This window comes from Solea senegalensis, linkage group LG19, assembly GCF_019176455.1.
Source record: "Solea senegalensis isolate Sse05_10M linkage group LG19, IFAPA_SoseM_1, whole genome shotgun sequence".
In the NCBI taxonomy this organism is placed as follows: Eukaryota; Metazoa; Chordata; class Actinopteri; order Pleuronectiformes; family Soleidae; genus Solea; species Solea senegalensis.
Window position 1 is genome coordinate 1867009 of NC_058038.1, and position 18851 is coordinate 1885859.

At 44.4% G+C, this 18851-nt stretch overlaps 1 protein-coding gene across 2 annotated transcripts; it reads right to left on the reverse strand.

Annotated features, from left to right (window-relative positions):
• Window positions 1-193: 193 nt before the first annotated feature.
• On the reverse strand, window positions 194-14874 carry LOC122785794 (oxysterol-binding protein-related protein 7-like). Of its 2 annotated transcripts, XM_044051747.1 has the most exons (23): window positions 14675-14874; window positions 12326-12548; window positions 11505-11648; window positions 11360-11413; window positions 11168-11281; window positions 10902-11069; window positions 9960-10101; window positions 9745-9863; window positions 9319-9405; window positions 9085-9241; window positions 6945-7078; window positions 5128-5220; window positions 4444-4624; window positions 4293-4367; window positions 3882-4096; window positions 3663-3800; window positions 3517-3580; window positions 3365-3443; window positions 3077-3221; window positions 2834-2984; window positions 2278-2404; window positions 2044-2166; window positions 194-945 (listed from the first exon to the last, which is right to left on the reverse strand). In XM_044051747.1, exons 2-23 carry the CDS (start codon window positions 12491-12493, stop codon window positions 828-830), a joined length of 2796 nt encoding a protein of 931 aa, XP_043907682.1. In that variant the 5' UTR covers window positions 12494-12548; window positions 14675-14874; the 3' UTR covers window positions 194-827. The 2 variants fall into 2 exon arrangements, with proteins under 2 accessions (XP_043907682.1, XP_043907683.1); XM_044051748.1 differs by lacking the exon at window positions 5128-5220.
• Window positions 14875-18851: the final 3977 nt, after the last annotated feature.

An 18851-nucleotide genomic window follows, 5' to 3' on the forward strand; every position in this document is an offset into this window, starting at 1 on the left:
AAAACGTCCCTGAAATTTAATCAGATTAAAATGTTGTGAACTTTGAACTAATGATGCTGGTTCTTAACAATCCACTCAACAAGTTGGATGATGAAGATCAACAGAAGAAGAAAACAGAGGTGATGACTGAATCTTTTATTTGAAACAAAATAAATGTAAAAACATTTGACTGGGATTAAACAGTTGTCTTTTTTTCCTTATTAAAATCCAATGTTGAAACATCAATTAAAAAAAAAAACTTCATTGCATCAACGGAGCGTCATCGTCGTGTGGATTTAACCAGCGCGAGGACACTAGTGAGACATCACTGATACCAATGTGCCACAATTAAACAGGAGGAAATAAAAGAAGAGGGTTTGAGTTTATACATGAAGACCCACTGAGAACACAAGCAGGACAGCACCAGCTCACCGACCACTCACACACCACAAGCACCACACTTCATCTTCCACGTGTTCCAACAGCTTCTGACACTATTTAACCAAACGCATCACAAGAGCCATTAAAAAAGAGCCACAAACATTCTTATAGAATCATTAAAATTCATAGAAAACTTTACGTTTGTCATAAATAAAGATACTTTACATGCAGTAATTCCTCAATTCTGACCAAAAAAAAAACACAAAAAAACCCAACAACTTTTACCCACAATCTTCTCAATGGCCGTGATTCAGTGATGATCCTTCCTGCAGGTCCATGGTGAGCTAAGACATCCGGCTCAATCTCAGTCCGTCTTCATTTGTTCTGCTGAGGCACGTCACCTCTGTGTGGCACAGACAAACCAGTGTGAGGTTCATGTGTGCGCTCCTCTCCTCTGTAGCAGTGTGTTAAGCACCGGGCCACAGATCCACATTCTCCGTGTTGGAGAAACCCGGGGACTTGCGGAGCTTCCAGTAGCTTCCATTGGACAGCCACACTTCTCTGCCAGCTTCATCCAGAACTTTCCTGCGAACACAGACGACACGACCGTTACACTCACCTGAAATAAACGTGGTTTTAAACTACGCGGTGTTTGTTACTCGGGATGGAACGACCCGAGTGTCGAGGCCCACGAGTCCAACTGTCAACTGTCAGCAACGCAGAGGATGGAGAACATTCTACACTGGACCACTTCAGTTTAGACTGGAATGTCTAATATTAACCATCAAAGCAGTGATAATACAAATGAGACTTTTACATTTAAAATGTTTATATAACATCCTTCTTTAGAAGTAGAGATGTGCAGGTGAGCGTCAAATATCAATAATCCACCTGAAACAATGTTTCATTAACACACACACACGCACGCACGCACACACACACACACACGGAACGCAGCAGCTGCACAGAAAATTTCTGCCTGATGAAAAATAATGTTTTGTATAATTTCAGATCTAGTCATTATGTTAAACTATGTATTATTTATTTGTTTATTTCAACCGCGACCTGCAATTCATCCAATTTATTTACGTTTTTCACATAATCCACGCGCCCCATGGATTATCTGCGTGTCTCTAACAGGTGAACTTCTCTGATCATTTGGCCTAGTTTTTGTCCACGTGTTTGGTGAAGGCGGCGAGTGCAGAGTCAGTTCACTGTTAATCCCGTGGCACAGACGTGGCACAGACGTGACACAGACGTGACACAGACGTGACACAGACGTGACACAGACGTGGCACAGACGTGGCACAGACGTGACACAGACGTGACACAGACGTGACACAGACGTGACACAGACGTGACACAGACACAGAGGCTCAAAGGCTCAGGTTTTTGAACCTGCGCTCCTGAAGTGTCCAGAGTGCAGGATGTTCACTGGGTGAGATGTAGCACACTTTATTATTATTCTTTGAATAGACAATGTAACGACTTTAAGACAAAATGCAATTCACAAATACACATGAAAATCCCACAAGCCCCGCCCCCCTGACATTTGAACTCTCTTGGTTTTTTTTGTCAAGATGAGCGTGTGACGATTGTCAGTGTTAAACTCAGTTGTTGCCGACAGGCGTGTGTTGGGCGTGTGCTCCACGCTCCTGGAACAACGACTTCACAGACACTCACCTGAAAAACCTGGGCGTGTGCTCCTCTCCTCTCTTAGCCATCTCCTTCCTCCTCTCCCTCTGCTTCTCCTCCACCTCATCCTTCTTCTTATCTGCCTCTGCCACCTTTCCCTCCTCCAGAAGCCTGATGGGAGACACAGGGTGAACGAGCACTTCAATCACACACAGAACAGATGATGGTGTGTGTGCGCGTGTGTGTGTGTGTGCAGGCGCGTGTGTGTGTGCGTGTGTGTACCTCTGGTCTGGTCTGAAGCGAGTGTCAGTGGGGGGGAGCACGGCCTTGAGCTCCGGTGTCAGTTCATTCAGTTCTCTGGCGTAATGAGAGAAGCCGTAGAACTGGAAGTGATCGTCCGGCTGTACGTCTGAACAGGAAATAAACGAGTGAATATTCACTCCACAACCACCAACATCCAGTAATAAGCCGTTTACAACAGTGTGCTGATGCTTTTACCACTGAGCCATTTTAAAAACAGAAAATCTACACGACAAGCTTTCTTCTTTTACGATCAGAGATTCTCTGTGAGCGTCACCAGCCTGGACCAGGACCAGGACCAGGACCTGGATCTTAAGACCAATTAACGCTGTGAGATGGAGCTTCTGATACTTTTGTGAGTAATCATCAGTATTAGAGAGGTGATGTGACTGTAGTTGACACTGACACAAAGTTCTTCTATTTAAAAACAACAAAAACGCTCACACTGACACAACTTGAACTAACTTCATGTTTTCTCCTTTATCTCTCGAAGCATTTTTATCTTGCAACATTCTAACACGACAGAACGTTCGCTCACTCGGTTTCCAGATGCACTTCGGTGTAGGAAGAGTGTCACAGTAGATGCCTTCATGCCAGAGGCCTCCGAAGCGATGGACCACCTCTCCGTTCCGGTCCAGAACCACACCCTGGACCTCGTTCTTACTGTTATCTGAGCTCCAGTATCGAGACTGAAACATAAAGAGTCGCGGTGGTGAGACGGCAGCAGAGTGGCAGCACTGAGACGACGAGGATGAGGAGGAGGGGAACCGTGTGTCCTGACCTTGACGAAGGTGATCTTGCAGGTGCAGACGTCACTCTGTGTGTTTTTGATCACCACCTCGCCGTAGTGCTCCAACCAGCGCTGCTGACTCAGCACGTTGTGGATACACGTCACCGCCTTGTTCCATTCGTAGTGGTCGCCATATCTATGCACAGAAGAAGAGTTCAGATGTTTCACAGTCAGCGGCCACTGACACAGACAGACAGACAGACAGGCTCTTCACAAACACATGTTAAGATGTTGAATTCATTTAAAAGACGACGATGAGTGAGTTTGTTTCTAACTTACTTGGGCAGGGTTACGTTGACCTGTCCTGAAGAGATGATCTCCACTGATTTACCCCAAAACTTGTTCTTCCATCTTTGATCTAAGAGCAGAAACAAGAGCGTCAGGCTGAGCGTGTCGAGCAGGAGGAGAACGCCGCTCACCATCAGTCCTACCTTGCCAGAAAGTGAAATGTTCTGATTCGGCGTGACAGGCAGAGACGGGCGGGTGATGGCTGACCTGAGAGCAACAAATATGGCGTTAGATTTTAAATCCACAGGTTTTTTGAGTTGACACGTGTTCATGTCGTCCCGCTGGTCACCTGCTCACTGATGTAACGGAAGCCCCGGTCTTCTCTGTGACTCTCGTACGTTTCTCCCAGAACAGGATTGAAGGGTTTGTAGCCGTACCTCCAGGACGCCCAGGCGTAGCCAGAGATGGAGAACGCTGCCACGTAAACCTGGAAACATGACGTACACACGCGCGTGACGTTACGCCGAGTTCAAACCCACGATGGACGACCTCGGTGAACCAAACTCACCATTCGTTCATACGGGTCGTCGATGTGGTTGGCGGTGTCCAGCAGCTCCGAGTACTCCAGCTCCTCACTGAGTCTCTGCAGCAGAGACAGCGGCTCGTTGAGCAGGACGGGCATGGACACTCTGGACAGGTCTTTGCCGATGTTGTTGTACAGGATGTTCATGATGCCAATGTGGCTGTTGTCTGATGAGGGAGCGGGGAGGGTGGTGCGACGACCTGGATCACACACACACACACACCAGCACGATTCAGAGCTCTGCTAACGTCACCACAACTTCACCATCTCAGTGGTTTGTGACACATGAGTTCAGGTCACTGACAGTTTGAATGAATCGTCCCAAGTATCCTACGACCCGGTTACACGGGTGTGTGTCTGTGGTCAGCAGAGTGTGGAGCGGTGAACTGTTAGTACCTGTGTCAGAGGGCAGTGGGCTGGGTCTCTCAGGAGCTTCCTTCACACTGGTTCTGTAGTTGAGTGTGGCAGTGGCTGGAGGAGAACACGAGTCACAGGTTTAGCTTCTGTCAGTGTCAGTGTCAGTGCTGTCTCTGTGTGTGTGTCTCACCGTGTCCCTCTTCAGGCTCTGAGGTGCTGGTGCAGGTGATGTCACTGAGGCCGGACTCGTCTGAAGCCTCGGCCTCTGAGGAGCTCTCACACACGATCACCTCGCTGGCATCAAAGTACTCCGCCATGGAATCTGCCACCGAGGGCGCACGCTGAGGGTGGCGCCCTGTAGAAGGCGTCCTCTGTCGGAGGCAGAGGGGGGAATAAAAAAATCAAGTGGAGACAAAACAGAACTCCACAGCTCATACACACCAATGTGAGGTTCATCTCCACCTGCTTTCATCAACCAAACACACACACAAGCACTCAGTGCTCTCCTGCCCCTACAACCACCACCTCTGAAAACATGGCTGCCAGAGGGGGAAGAAACATGATGGACATGAAATGATTTCACTCAAAGTGAGTGAGTTTGTAAACTGACACGTGAACACACACGATAGAGAAAATCATTTTAAAGGTCCGTGAACACCTACATCAATGAGCACACGTGTGATATTGTGACTTACTGTCATTTCACTTCTGCTCAGTCACACAAACTTATGAAGCAGCAACAGAACGACAGTTCAAGTCTTCTGAAATCTTTGTTCTGGTGTCCCCTCTGACGGACATGTTTTTATACAAGAGAAAGACAGACGGACTGGACGATGCAGTACACACACACACACACACACGATGCAGTACACACCTGGTCCGGGCGGACAGTGCAGAAGGACTCTTCAGTAGACTCAGAGGACAAGGAAAGCGAGTGGACTTTGGTCAGACGCGACTGTATGTCAAGCTTTACACACACGACATGCACGACATGGACACACACACGCGCACACACACGCACAGATCACCCATGCAGGACACAGGAGAAAAGAAGAGGAAGCACAGATAAGTGATAAGGATATAATGGAGTCCATCCACATGTCAGTCAATTAAAACTCAGGGAGGAACCAGATCAGAGAAAGTTCAGGTTCAGACTTGGGCTGAAACTGTCGGTGCAAATACAGCAGGAATGTTCACATTTACAAAAGGAGTTTGAAAATGAAAAACTTGTTCAAAAACACACACCGATTAAACGATGATCAAAATATTTGGCGATTCATTTAGTAATCGTTAAATGCTGCAGCACTAGTTTAGAAGATCATCAAGTGTAACAATCGTATGATTCAGTGAATAATCTCCAAGTCAGTAAAGTAACATTATATAGAAACTTGGATGGATTCTAAATACTTAGAATAACATAGTAGTTAATTTCACCTTTTCTTCTTTTGGTAAACTAAAGTCAAGTCATTATTAAAAACTTTACCCACATAAATGATTCATAATGAGGTTACTGGGTTGTGTCTGGATTATTAGTAGGGCATTATAACACATTAGATATAAAAGGGCAACAGTGATTTAAAGCAACTAATGACTAAGATGAACGGGTCGTGAGAGGTAACTCAATGTGTGATAACTGTTAGAAATTATTAACCATTTGAACCCAACTACAAACCCTTTATAAACCCTTTATAAACCCTTTACGAGGGCAGTCTACGCTTCTCATTATCTCACTCCATGACAGACTCGTCCAAACGAGCGCCATCATGGGACGATTTACAGCACATGTAATTATTAGTCTGCATTTCCTGGACCTTTAAGTGCTGCACACACGACAAACAATTATAAAACATGTATGAGATGCAGGTACAGGTGCTGAAATGACACCGTCTGCGTCCTTGCTGTGGTTCACTGGCTCAGGTTGATCTTCTTTTTTATTTATTATTATTATTATTATTATTATTATTATTATTAAGTAAATGCACATGACTGTACAGTAACTCAACACTTTGTTCTCTGAAGAGTTGGAACGGTAGTGTGGGTCGCTGACGGTTAGAATGCAGGGTGACAAGCAGCTGCCAGGCAACTGAGAAATAAACACTGGCTCAGAGTCACACACACACACACACACACACACACACGGAAAATGGGAGGAAAAAAAGAGGCAGGGAGCAAAGATGAAACCCTCATGCACGCCAAACAAGAAGCCCTACTGAGCATCGGCGGTTTGACAGCAGGTATGAACAAGCGCCCTGACTGATGCATGCACCTCCCACAGTTTCTGTACGTTACAACCATCCTCTGTGTGTGTGTGTGTGTGTGTGTGTGTGTGTGTGTGTGTGTGTGTGTGTTCCATCAGGTCACACCTGTGTTAACTTGTGCATACCCGGCCTCTGAACAGCCCAAACCTGCTCCACAGTTTCAACACAGCTCCTCTCTGACAGATATTGAGGGCTTGGTCTTTATTGTATTTTAACAGGCCGATACTATTATGGTCTGTGCAGCAGGTATTCACTGTTTTCACTCCAGGACTCCAACAGGAAAACAGTAGGAACAGAAAAAGGTACCACAGGACAGACTGTTGTTGACGTCTAAGTTACAGCAGACTGTTTCTGATTGTGTTTCTCTGTTCATGCTGCCTGTGTGTGTGTGTGTGTGTGTGTGTGTGTGTGTGTGTGTGTGTGTGTGTGTTACCTCTGACAGTGTGCTGCACAGAGTGGTGAGCTGCTGTGAGGTGTTCTGCCTCATTTCTGGGCCGGTCCAGGCCTGCCTCAGTCTCTCTCTCTCCAAGGACAGGACATCGTGAATGGACTTGAGAGAAGAATGGACTGAAAAACAACATGAAAACAAAGACCATGAACAGAGAATAAGAGTGGTGTTGAAAAAGCACTCGTTTACAGGTGAACAAATGTATTTTAATGATGTTGACCTTGACCTTGACCCGTCTGAAGTAAATAACTACAGACCTGTCTCTCTTCTTCCTTTTCTCTCCAAAACTCTGGAGCGCGCTATCTTTAATCAACTCTCCTCCTACCTTCACCGGAACAACCTTCTTGATCCTCTTCAGTCTGGTTTTAAAGCAGGTCACTCGACCGAAACTGCACTTCTTGCTGTCACTGAGCAACTCCACACTGCCAGGGCTGCCTCTCTCTCCTCTGTGCTCATCCTCCTGGACCTTTCTGCAGCGTTTGATACAGTTAACCACCAGATCCTTACTTCCTCCCTTCAAGAACTAGGTGTCTCAGGCTCTGCACTTACCCTTCTCTCGTCCTATCTTCAAAACCGAACATACAGAGTAACCTGGAGAGGATCCGTGTCGGAACCCTGTCCTCTAGCTACTGGGGTCCCTCAGGGTTCTGTCTTGGGCCCTCTCCTCTTCTCTCTATACACCAACTCTCTTGGTTCGGTTATTCGCTCTCATGGTTTTTCCTATCACAGCTACGCCGATGACACCCAACTCATTCTCTCTTTTCCCAGCTCCGACACACAGGTAGCAGAACGGATCACCGCTTGTCTGACTGACATCTCTCAGTGGATGTCTGACCATCACCTGAAACTCAATCTCGACAAGACTGAATTTCTTTTTCTCCCAGGAAAGGGCTCTCCCACCACAGATCTAACCATCACCCTCGACAACTCTGTGGTAACTCCTTCTCACACCGCAAGGAACCTGGGTGTGACACTTGACGACCATCTCTCCCTCACTGCCAACATTGCTGCAACAGCTAGATCTTGCAGATACATGTTGCACAACATCCGAAGGATTCGGCCTCTCCTAACCCAGAAGGCGGCACAGGTTCTGGTCCAGGCTCTTGTCATCTCACGCTTGGATTACTGCAACTCCCTCCTGGCTGGTCTTCCTGCATGCGCCATACGACCTCTGCAACTCATCCAGAATGCGGCAGCTCGACTGGTCTTCAATTTACCAAAATTCTCCCACACTACACCGCTCCTCCGCTCCCTTCACTGGCTTCCTGTAGCTGCTCGCATCCGCTTCAAGACTCTAGTGCTTGCGTTCCATGCTACAAACGGATCCGGTCCAGCCTACATCCAGGACATGATCAAAACCTACACCCCAGCCCGCCCACTCCGCTCTGCATCGACAAACCGGCTTGCTGCTCCCTCACTGAGAGGATCACAGAGGCACTCGCAGAACTCGAGACTGTTCACTGTCCTAGCTCCCAAATGGTGGAACGATCTCCCCATCGACATCCGGACAGCTGAAAGCCTCCACATCTTCCGACGCCGACTAAAAACACATTTGTTCCGACTCTACCTCGACTAAGACGAAAAAAAAAAAATAAAAAAAAAATATATATATATATTGCACTTATGACTAGCACTTCATAGTTTGTTCTACTTGAAGCTCTTACTTACTTCTAGCTCTTATTTGTACCCAAATGTTTAAATGCACTTTTGTAAGTCGCTTTGGATAAAAGCGTCTGCTAAATGACATGTAATGTAATGTAATGTTGTTACATGTACTAGTTATATATTCAATGACGAGCTGATAGGACACTTGATACCATCTGTAAATGGCAAATATGACGTGAATGCTTCATTAAACACAGGTAACATGGTGTGACCTGTGACATGAATGTGGTGGAGCATTTTAAAACATCAGCACTAACATCTTATTGAAGATAAATGGTTTCCAAGAAGTGAAAGACTGCAGTGTATCCACAACTGTAGATGCTTACGTTTGAGATATTGGTATATTAACATATACATGACTTATGTACGGCTATATAATCAACAGTCGACTAAAGTTTCTTCTTATTTATATACTGGCACAAACTGCGTTAAACCTATTCAGAGAAGTGACGGTGCATACCCCTCTGAGACACCGTGCAGATGTCCTGGTGCAGCTTCTTGGCCTCAGGTGAGGTCACCTGAGGGTTGGAGAGCTGAGAGTAGACGTAGTCGGGGATGGACTGAACAGACGCCCCCCCACCAGAGCTGGGATTGGTGCTCAGGTGGCTGGAGGTGAACTGGACCAGACAAGTGGAGGAGAGTTATATCAAAGTGACAGGATGTGACTAACGTGTTTATAACAGTGGAACCCTACCATTCCCAGAGCTTCAACACGGGATAAAGTCCTGGAATGACCAAAGCCTTTTCCGGACTTCTTCTTGGGTTTTTCAAGTTGGAGATTCTGCAACATGAGACAGGCGGAGTTAAGGTTTCCATCAAGAAAATAAAACAAATATAATGTGTATTCAATAAGTGAGACAAGAACAGATCGTCTGCCTTTCATGCAATCAATGAGTTGACTTTAAGTCATTTCTACACACAGTACAAGTACAAGTACACACGTCTTGTTTTTCATTCCTCCAGGAGCTGGGTCACCTTCTGGACAATCACGTCTTCTCTTTTACAACAGACCATAATGGACAAGCGAAGCATTTTTAGCGCTTTAAAGCTAATTGCAGGCTACATTGGTTCTTCAACATTCAGGAATATTCCGGTGTAACTTCAATGTCACACGACTCGCCTGCATGCTGATGCGCATCTCCAGGTCTGAGTTAGTGACCGGCAGACCTCCTTCCAGCCAGTGGAGCCTCTGGATGAGCTGAGCCAGTTCTGTGAGCTCTGCCTGACACCGAGCCAGATCTGACAAACACACGGACAGAAGGTCACACACACACACACACACACACACACTCGCTCCTCACGCTGTACGAGGCTTCACTCTGGAGACATTCTCACCGTTCGTGGTTGCATCGATGTCATGGGTCTGCTGCAGCCAGGCTGACACCTTGCTGGTAACTCCGGGGTGGGAGGCGATGGCAGGGGCAGGGCTTCCCATTTCTGGTTGGTACACGGAGGCTGAGCTGGCATACTGAGGAGGCTGGAGGAGTGAACACAGTTAAAGCTGCCGTAAAGCTAGGTCTGGACTATTCCTGCCATTAGCATCGCGTGACTTTGACAAAGGGATGATGAGAGGACCAGTGAAGCAGAAGCACTGCCCCTTTATCCAGTCATGAGCCAGAACTTCATATACATGTTTCTCTTAGACTTACAGTCGGACCCTGAGACCAAAAAAAACTAAGTTTAATGTTGAGTTTCCACCTGGAAAGCTTTGGTCGTCACTTGTGACATTCTGTTCAGTGAATGTTTCACTGCCATCACACGTGTACAACGTGTACGAGGTACACCCGTAATAATTCATATCATTACATGATGACGTGAGGTGTTTTTATATGAACAGGTTAGACAGACTTCACTGAAGGATTGCACATGTGATCAATGCCACAAAACAAGAGATTTCCACTTAAGAGCATTTAAGGCCAATTAAGGCTAAATGCATTCACAGGGTTTCAAAATATAAACATGGAAACTAGCTACTACTAACTACTAAAATCACAATTATTTCAAACGATCTTGAATGAAATTCACTGCATGTAAAAAACAAACAAAGAAAACACAAACTGGAAATTTGAATGAACCTTGTGAATTTTCTTCAAAATAACTATACATCAGCGTGGGTTTTCTCCAGGTTTGGAACATTTCGTTTTTGTAATGTTTGAGGCCATAAAAGTGTTGATTATTTGCACAGCTCTACAGCAAACAGCTTTGTAATTCTTGCCCTGTGTTGTGTCTAATGACACATAACATGTGACATTAAGGTGAGCAGGAATCTCTACTTACTGTTGCTCTGTTTCTGTACGCATACGTGGCCATGGCTGGCAGGGTCGTCTGGCCGATGGAGAGTGCTTGAAGGACGCCATGATGAACACTCATTGCCTCATTTTTCCTAAACACACGATGGGCACACAGTTTGGTCAACCAGATGTAGAAGATGTCATGGCTCTTTGCCTAAGAGAAGGAAACATGAGAACAAGGGAAACATGAGGACTCAAAGGGACTACAACAGAGTCACAGACTTCAGTTCTGAAGTCCAAGTCGTCGGTTACCTTGAGGTGGTAAAGGTTGTCTCCAGCGTCCAGGTCAATGCGCTTGGACTTCTTGTTGATGGACATGACGGCCATGCTGACATCCAGAGAACCGTGCAGTTTTCCCTTTTGAATCTAAAACAGAGTCAACACATTAGGCCACAGTGGACCCAGTTAACTGAGGGCCAGTATAGTGGTGCGAGCTTCACTTACATCCTGCTGTGTTTTGGAGTACTTGATAATTCCTCTCTCCAAAAGGAAGTATCTCTAAAAAAGGACCAAACAAAGTCAAGTTCAGTAGAATACAAAGACAGAAGAGATTTAGATGCTCAGGGATGCTATGGGATGCTGCGCTCACCTTGTGCCACCCTTTGAGCGGGTACTTCCTCCTCTTCATCAAGTAGCCTTCACAGATCCCAGGGATAGTGAGGTCCAGAGAGGAGCCTTGAGCAGAAATCATTTCCACATGCTGCAGGTCGTCCATCACCTCCCAGTTACGAGACTGACATTTATTGGGGGCCAAAATTGTATATACATTTTTTTAAACTTAAAATTTCATGTATCACAGTGAATAAATAATAAAGTCGTCTGTCTGAACCTTTTAGACAATATATGGAAGTTCATTAGTGTTCACAGTTCAGAATTCAATTTAAAATCCTCCTCCTCACGTACAAAGCACTTAATGGTCACGCCCCTTCATACCTGAAAGACCTCGTCTTACCTTATCCCCCTAATAGACCACTTAGGTCACAAAATACAGGTTTACTTGTGGTTCCCAGAGTCTGTAAGAGTAGACTGCTCTCCTTGATGTTGTCTATGTACAGAGCCTTGAGATCATGTATGTTAGGATTTGGCACTATACAAATAACATTGAACTGAATTGAATTAGTGCCAAGCAAATAACATTAAACAATAAAGCTAGTGTCAAGATTTTCAACAACTTTCAACAACATTTTCCATTTCAAAGGTTTTTGTTTTTTTTTAAATCAAATAATTATGAATTTTTCTTTAATTTCCTTTAAATATATTTACAGAATAATGTCTTCATTTTGCTAATCTAGAATATTCCAGAACACATTATGATTATAAATGCAGTAAACAGGTGAAAACAGGAAGTAAGAAGTCAAACTTGAACAAACTCAGCAGCTCAGTCACATTCTTTGACTGACACTCACTCACCTGCTTGGAATGTTTGGAGGAGCCGGTGCTGCTGTTGCGCGAGTGGCTGGGTTTAAACGTGCTGGCCGGGGATTTGTCGAGGCTGATCATGGACTGGCTGCTGCTGCCTGGAGGAAGCGGACATACTTGGGGGTCCATTGGAAAAAAGTGGTGAGGATATCGCTGCATGGAAACGACGGAGGTTCAGCGGAGGAGAACTTGTCTCATGGCAGACTACGACGACCTGCAGAGAACACAACCATGAAAAAGAAATGCAAATTTACATTTTATATGACAATAAAAGCCATTTTGATTCTGAAATGATCTGTGACAGTATTATGTATTTGTCCTCATGTGATTATGATGTCTCACTGGAGCTTTCACTGCTGTGGACATAATGTCAAATAAACACAATACTGGCATCCTTGTTATTAGACATTGCTAATAATGTTATTAGCGATCTTATATAATATATATATATATATATATATTAATTATAATATTAATTATATTATACACACACACACACCTACATTCAAATGCAAGGTTTATAAAGTTATCTTCAATGAATCGAAATCACAATTAGACATTTTCCACAAAAGTGCAGTTGAAGAAAGGATAAGGAAAGAGTAACAGCCACAAGAGATTCCCTCGAGTGTACAATGTCAAAAAGAAACAAGTCACAGGTTTGTTTTGGAAGAACACCAGCCAGTCAGAATACAGGCACAGTGCCAGTAAGAACACAGTGTACTACAGTGTACTACATGTACACTGTGTACTACATGCATCGAGTGTTCCACGCGATTTGTGATGGGTCAGGGTTAATTGCTTTTATAATCCCTGCACAAATATTAATAATCATCTCTCCATAACTTCACCAGACCACTGAGACAACCAGATACATGGACGATAACCAGTCAACAAACGGCCCCGTGAGTGGGTCATCCTGCTCCTGAGAAAATATATCACACCCCCCCCCCTTGGCCCCCCCACCTCTCAGCTGTTGTGACCCCGGCCTAAAAGAGCAAGTGTTTCAAGTTCCGAGCAGCATGACCAGATTCAGAGCAAAGTTTGCTGCTCATCACGTGTTGTGGGAGGGTTAACGTCGGAGGTCACCTCGGCACGGCACGGTTTACGTAGCATTTCCACTGGCACCGAACTGTAGATCAGTTAAAACTAGAGCTGAAACAATTCATCGATTACTAAATTAATCGACAACTATTTTCATCATCGATGAATCGGTTCAAAGCTTTTTTCATGATTAAAACAAGATTTACGATTGTTTTGTGGACATTTGAAAACATCATCATTCCCAGGTTTGACGATGACTGATCAACATTTAAGGGATTCTGATATTTCATGAACCAAACGATTCATTGAGAAATTAACTGACAGATTAATCGATGATGAAAACAATCGTTAGTTGCAGCTCAAGTTAAAACTTGTTAATCCTAAAAACGAGGGTTAATCTCCAACAACTACCAGGAGTGTGGTGTCACTAGTCACTAGTACCATGTTTGTGTGTGTGTGTGTGGCGTATAAAATGAAGTCACTGCCGTTTCACGCAGCCATGCACTGATGACTCCGCCCACGTTGAGTAGGTACTTTTGTAGTGGAGACGCAACCTAAACTGTGCCGTGCCGTGCCGTGCCGAGGCGAGTAGAGTCTGTGGAAATAGGCCATTGAAGTCCCTGTGAAGGTTTTCTGAAGTCTGGTTGTACTGTATGTAGTCCTGACTTTGGGTCAGTGTATGCTAACTTCATCTAGGATCAAAATGACAGCCAGACAAAAGAAAAACTATTGCCAATACATGCAACTACTACCAAGGTTTGTGTTTGTACTGCAACACACTCACTCTCCTGCACAGTGAGAGTGAGACAATCAGCAAATTAACATCACGGCACAGAGGATCTACTTCACATGTGTTACGTCGCGGCTTCAGTGACTCAGTTCTTTCTTTTGAATTTACTGAAGTGACAAAAATGTACCAAATCTGCATCTGCACCTCCCGTGTTGTTACAAGAGAAACTCTGATTTGATTTGCGGACTTTGGTGCAGGCGAGAGAGTGGTTTACAAACTTCAGTTTACAGCCTTAAAGGCAATTTAACAGTAAGTAGAAACCACATTGTTAAGACACGGGTAAACATTTGTTCAGTGAGCCTTTTGGCCGCTAACATGGTTTTGCCTCGTGTCGGCAGAGGCCTGTCTGTCAGGTTATTGCCACAGGGGGCGCACACACAAAAACTATTATCCAAGCTTCACGCCAAGGAGAACGAGGTGATGCCTGGAGACTCAACAGCTAAAAAACATACATGTATGCAGATCACTCACATGACATCATCTTGAAATCAGGAAAAGGAAAAACACACCTATTGTTTCAACAAGCCGCTGCCACAAGAGTTCTTCAGCCTTCTCTCAAGAATTGTTGTAAACCAGGCAACAATTCTATTTCAAGTTCCTTATAAACATAAAAAAAAATATATCAAGAATTCCCAGTTAAGTTTCCTTCAGCATCCGTGTCCTCTGCAAACCTCTCTTCAGCTCTGTTCTGTGTGGACACGGAGAGAAACGCCACACCTGACTGATGATGTGCCGGTCAGACAAGTGCATATCAAAGCCAGCAGTATCTGGGCGGGGCTGAGAGAGCAATACTGACTCAACCTGACTGAACAGGCCTACCAGCTCTGTCACCACCAGGATTAGTGCTCAGCTCATTCGCCGTCAAAAGATGCACATTTACAAACCTGAGAGGCAATGTGTTCATACTTTCAAAAGAACATTTATTCATCACAACTCCAAAAGCCATTCAAAGAGACCATTAAGACACACTGGTCCTGGTCCTGGTCCTGGTAAACACGCGTTTGATCTGACACATGCAGACACCAGCTCTGTGTGCAACTGCTGCATCACAAGTCAACAACAAACATGGGCAGCCATTTTGGCGTGACGTGACCGTCAGAGTCACAGATCAAACAACTGTGAGCTTCGTCACGGACCGCTTGAGGCTCAGATCACACGGTTCTGTCCGAGCCCAACCCGAGCCAGCGAGAGTCTTCAGATTAGATCATCTAATGAGAGCAGCCACACTGCCCCTGAGGGGTGTGTCGTTGGTGCATCACAGGCATGTGAGATGTAACGGCACAGCGAGACAGACCGACTAAATGCATGCCATCCTTACAGTTTAATTTTCAACAAGGCTTTTATTGTGAAATAAATGCAGGACTGATGAATGGGGAGCTTCACGGCAATAAATAAGGCGTTAATTATTGTGCTGATGAATTTGCTGTAAACATGAGGTGAGTTTCCATCGACCTGTTCATAACAAAAAATTGTGTTTCAGTGCTTGAGGGACAGAGAAGTTGATAAATCAATAAAAGGCAGATCCAAATAAGTGCAAGGGAAGCTTGTATGCTTGTATTCCCACATTCCCAATCTGCACCTTGTCATCCCCCTGTGGTAACATGGAATAAGTTGGAATGTTTAAAAATGTGGTAAAAGCTTGTGATACATAGATTAGGCCGCCATATTGGGATAAAACAAAAAACTGCCAAAACAAACAAAAACTTGAAATGTCCATTTCTAGATATTACTAAGCCATCACATGTTTTATGTTGCATTCAAAAGTATTTCTCTTTCTGGGAGAAATCAACGGATGCTACTGTCACCAAGTAAATGCCTTGTACTTCCGTTCACTCAGTCACCTACAGTGAAAGTTCTGCTTTAGAAGTTAACAAGTAAAATCCCAATAATGCCAGGTATTCACTTTGCTATGTTACAGGTAGAAAGCCCATGTATGTAGATCCATTACGTGACTCTCAGCATCAGCTCACAGCATGCCTGTGGATGTTGGGAGCTGGAGGCCACTGCATTCTCTGCGTGCTTTGCACTGCACATCATTATCTGATCCATGTCTCAGAGTCACTTTTTAAGCACGGTGCATTGTACACCACCATGAGCTACAGGACACGCATGCCCAGTTTCAAGCATACTTGGTCATGTTGTGAGTGCATTTTTTGGATTTACTTTAATTCTGTCACGTATGCATTCCAGTCACACCGACTTGTCTGCTCTTCTGTTCAGACTAAAAAGGGCCAGAGCTTTCAACACATATGTAGTTTCGGCTTCTATTGGAGGCACGTTAGATGTCACGTAGAGTCTGTGCAGTTACACATTTTAGGCTGCACGAGGACTCTGACTGAGCTGTACCATCAAAGACAACACTCAGCCAAGGCCATTTGTGCTGGATCCTGCTGGAAAAGGATCTGGCCCCTCCCAAAAACCTATTTAAGTGAATCCAGCATCCATCATCCTGCTTTTTGTGTTCCAGGACCTCAGATTTAGCAAATTAAGCACTGCACATAGCCAATACCTGACCTTAGCGGTCATGGAAGCTAGAAATTGGTCTCAAGGACTGAATGATAACGTAAAGCTGCCATAATGAAAACAATGCAGTTGCAGAATCGTAGATGAACATTCAAAAACATTACTCCAACCATGACAACTTTAGGGTTTGTGGCAGTGGACAGACTGACGCTCACAACACTTAACTGCATCTGGAAAAACACCAACCACAATCAACATTGGACAAACATACGGAATAGTGTTGTTGAACAATTAAAAATCAAGTCCACCATCAGATACACAACACACAAAAGAACATATGACCAAAAACGTTCACACTGCTCCTGTTAAACTGCACATACTGACGTACAGTAGGAGTTCTAGTTTTCTAGGGCAGTGATTACAGAGTTCTGAAGCCTCTGTAATCACTGCCCTAGAAAATAAAGTCAACTTCCACTGTTTGTCTTTGTGTGTCTGATGTTATCTTAATGTTTTAGTAATGCTGACGTGTTTGTGTGCACAGGTCTGTAAAAACAAACCTCCTCTATTGCGTAGTACAAACTGATGGATGTGATGGATAGTGGCACAACAGTCACAAACCTGAGCATGAAAATTCAATGTCAACATTCATTTCATCATATCTTCGGTGTGAGCAGCCATTTCCTCCTAATCCATCTACAATACACTGTAAAAAAAAGCAAAACAAAAACTGACCTCTGTATTTCATTGATGCAACTTTTGCAGTGACCGTGGCCTCAAGCTGTACAAACATGTACGCTTTATTGAAACCGAGGCAGACGATCATACTTCATCTTAACACTATCATACTTCACTGACATGAATAATAAGCAGCGTTGCACAACATGCAGGAATACTTCCGGGACTTCTTGCATGGGTTGACGTAACCATTGGGTGTCGATTCCGATTTTAACCACCAGAGCAGTGACGCGAGAGACACCATCTGTAGAAATCTCTATTAAATCACATCCATTTCTTTTTTTTTACTGTCAAGGTTTTTCTAAAACCAACGATGAGGCACAGATGTGTTCAGTGATGGATATCTAGAAGTGTCCTCACAGGGTCTCTGTAGGTCAGCCAGACCTTTGTCCTCCAGCTGTTCAGGTTTGTCTCAGAAGAGTCCTGACTGTTCAGTGAGCAGTCTGTCCTCAGAGAGACGTCCACACAAACATACCTCACAACTGAGGTCAGACCCTGGCTATACCACATACATGTTGTGGACTGTGAAATATGTTCATGACAATAATGAGAGGCATGCGGTCCGACCAGTAAACGAGATAATAAGCAGGTGACGTACAGTCTCGGCAACATTAACAAAAACAACATCTACCTTCCATTACACAAGACCATAATGCCAGTATGTAGAAGTCAGTGTTTTTCATTGCTGTTCCATATCCACCAGACTGAAAAACTGGCCTACAGTTGCAGAACATGACTCTGGAGGCTATGGTGAATTAAACGAGCGAGAGATCCAAACCTGTCCTGAACTGTTGCCCTGAGGGAGACGTCCCACGTCAATCAGAGACAAAACAGACAGACTGTAAAGCTTTAACCCCAGAGCTGTTATCACACTAAACTCTGTAAAATACTGAATCACTCAATTCATCAAACATGTGCAACATACACACAGACAAGCACATTTCTCTGTGTTTGCTCAGTTACATAGTCCACACACCATTCATCATTATAAATATTCTATTGTGCAATATGCACTGCAAAATACTGTTCTCACAGTGAAGTGGTTTTTCATTTCAAGTTTCATATGCATTTTAGTCGTAAATACTTAAAATAAATACTTGTAAATACTACAAGTATTTCTCTCTGCAGTAAATGTAGAGATTAAGTTCTACATTTATTTTATGTTGTCATCTCTTTCGTGCTCTTATAATTCATTTTCTATTTTGTATTTCCCATCTAAATATGTTGTCATCTCTTGTTGAATGAAAGCTAAATAGATGCTAAATTTCATTGGGGCTCAGTGGTGGAGCGAGTCTTCTTTCAACTCGAAGGTTGTGGGTTTGATTCCCGGCTCCGCTAATCTACTAGTCTACATGACCATGTGTCAATGGGCAAGACACTGAACCCCATGTTGCTCCTGATGGCTGTGTGGGCAGCAATGTGAATGGATATGAAAGAGTGACAGAAAATGCACTGTATGAGAGTGTGAGTGTGAATGGGTGAATGGTA

Coding starts and splice junctions, on each gene's coding strand:
- LOC122785794 (XM_044051747.1), bottom strand. CDS start 12,493: ATGCAGCGATATCCTCACCACTTTTTTCCAATGGACCCCCAAGTATGT. Junction 9,864..9,959: donor CATCGATGCAACCACGAACG/GTGAGAATGTCT, acceptor TGTGTTTGTCAG/ATCTGGCTCGGTGTCAGGCA. Junction 9,242..9,318: donor GTGTTGAAGCTCTGGGAATG/GTAGGGTTCCAC, acceptor TGTCTGGTCCAG/TTCACCTCCAGCCACCTGAG.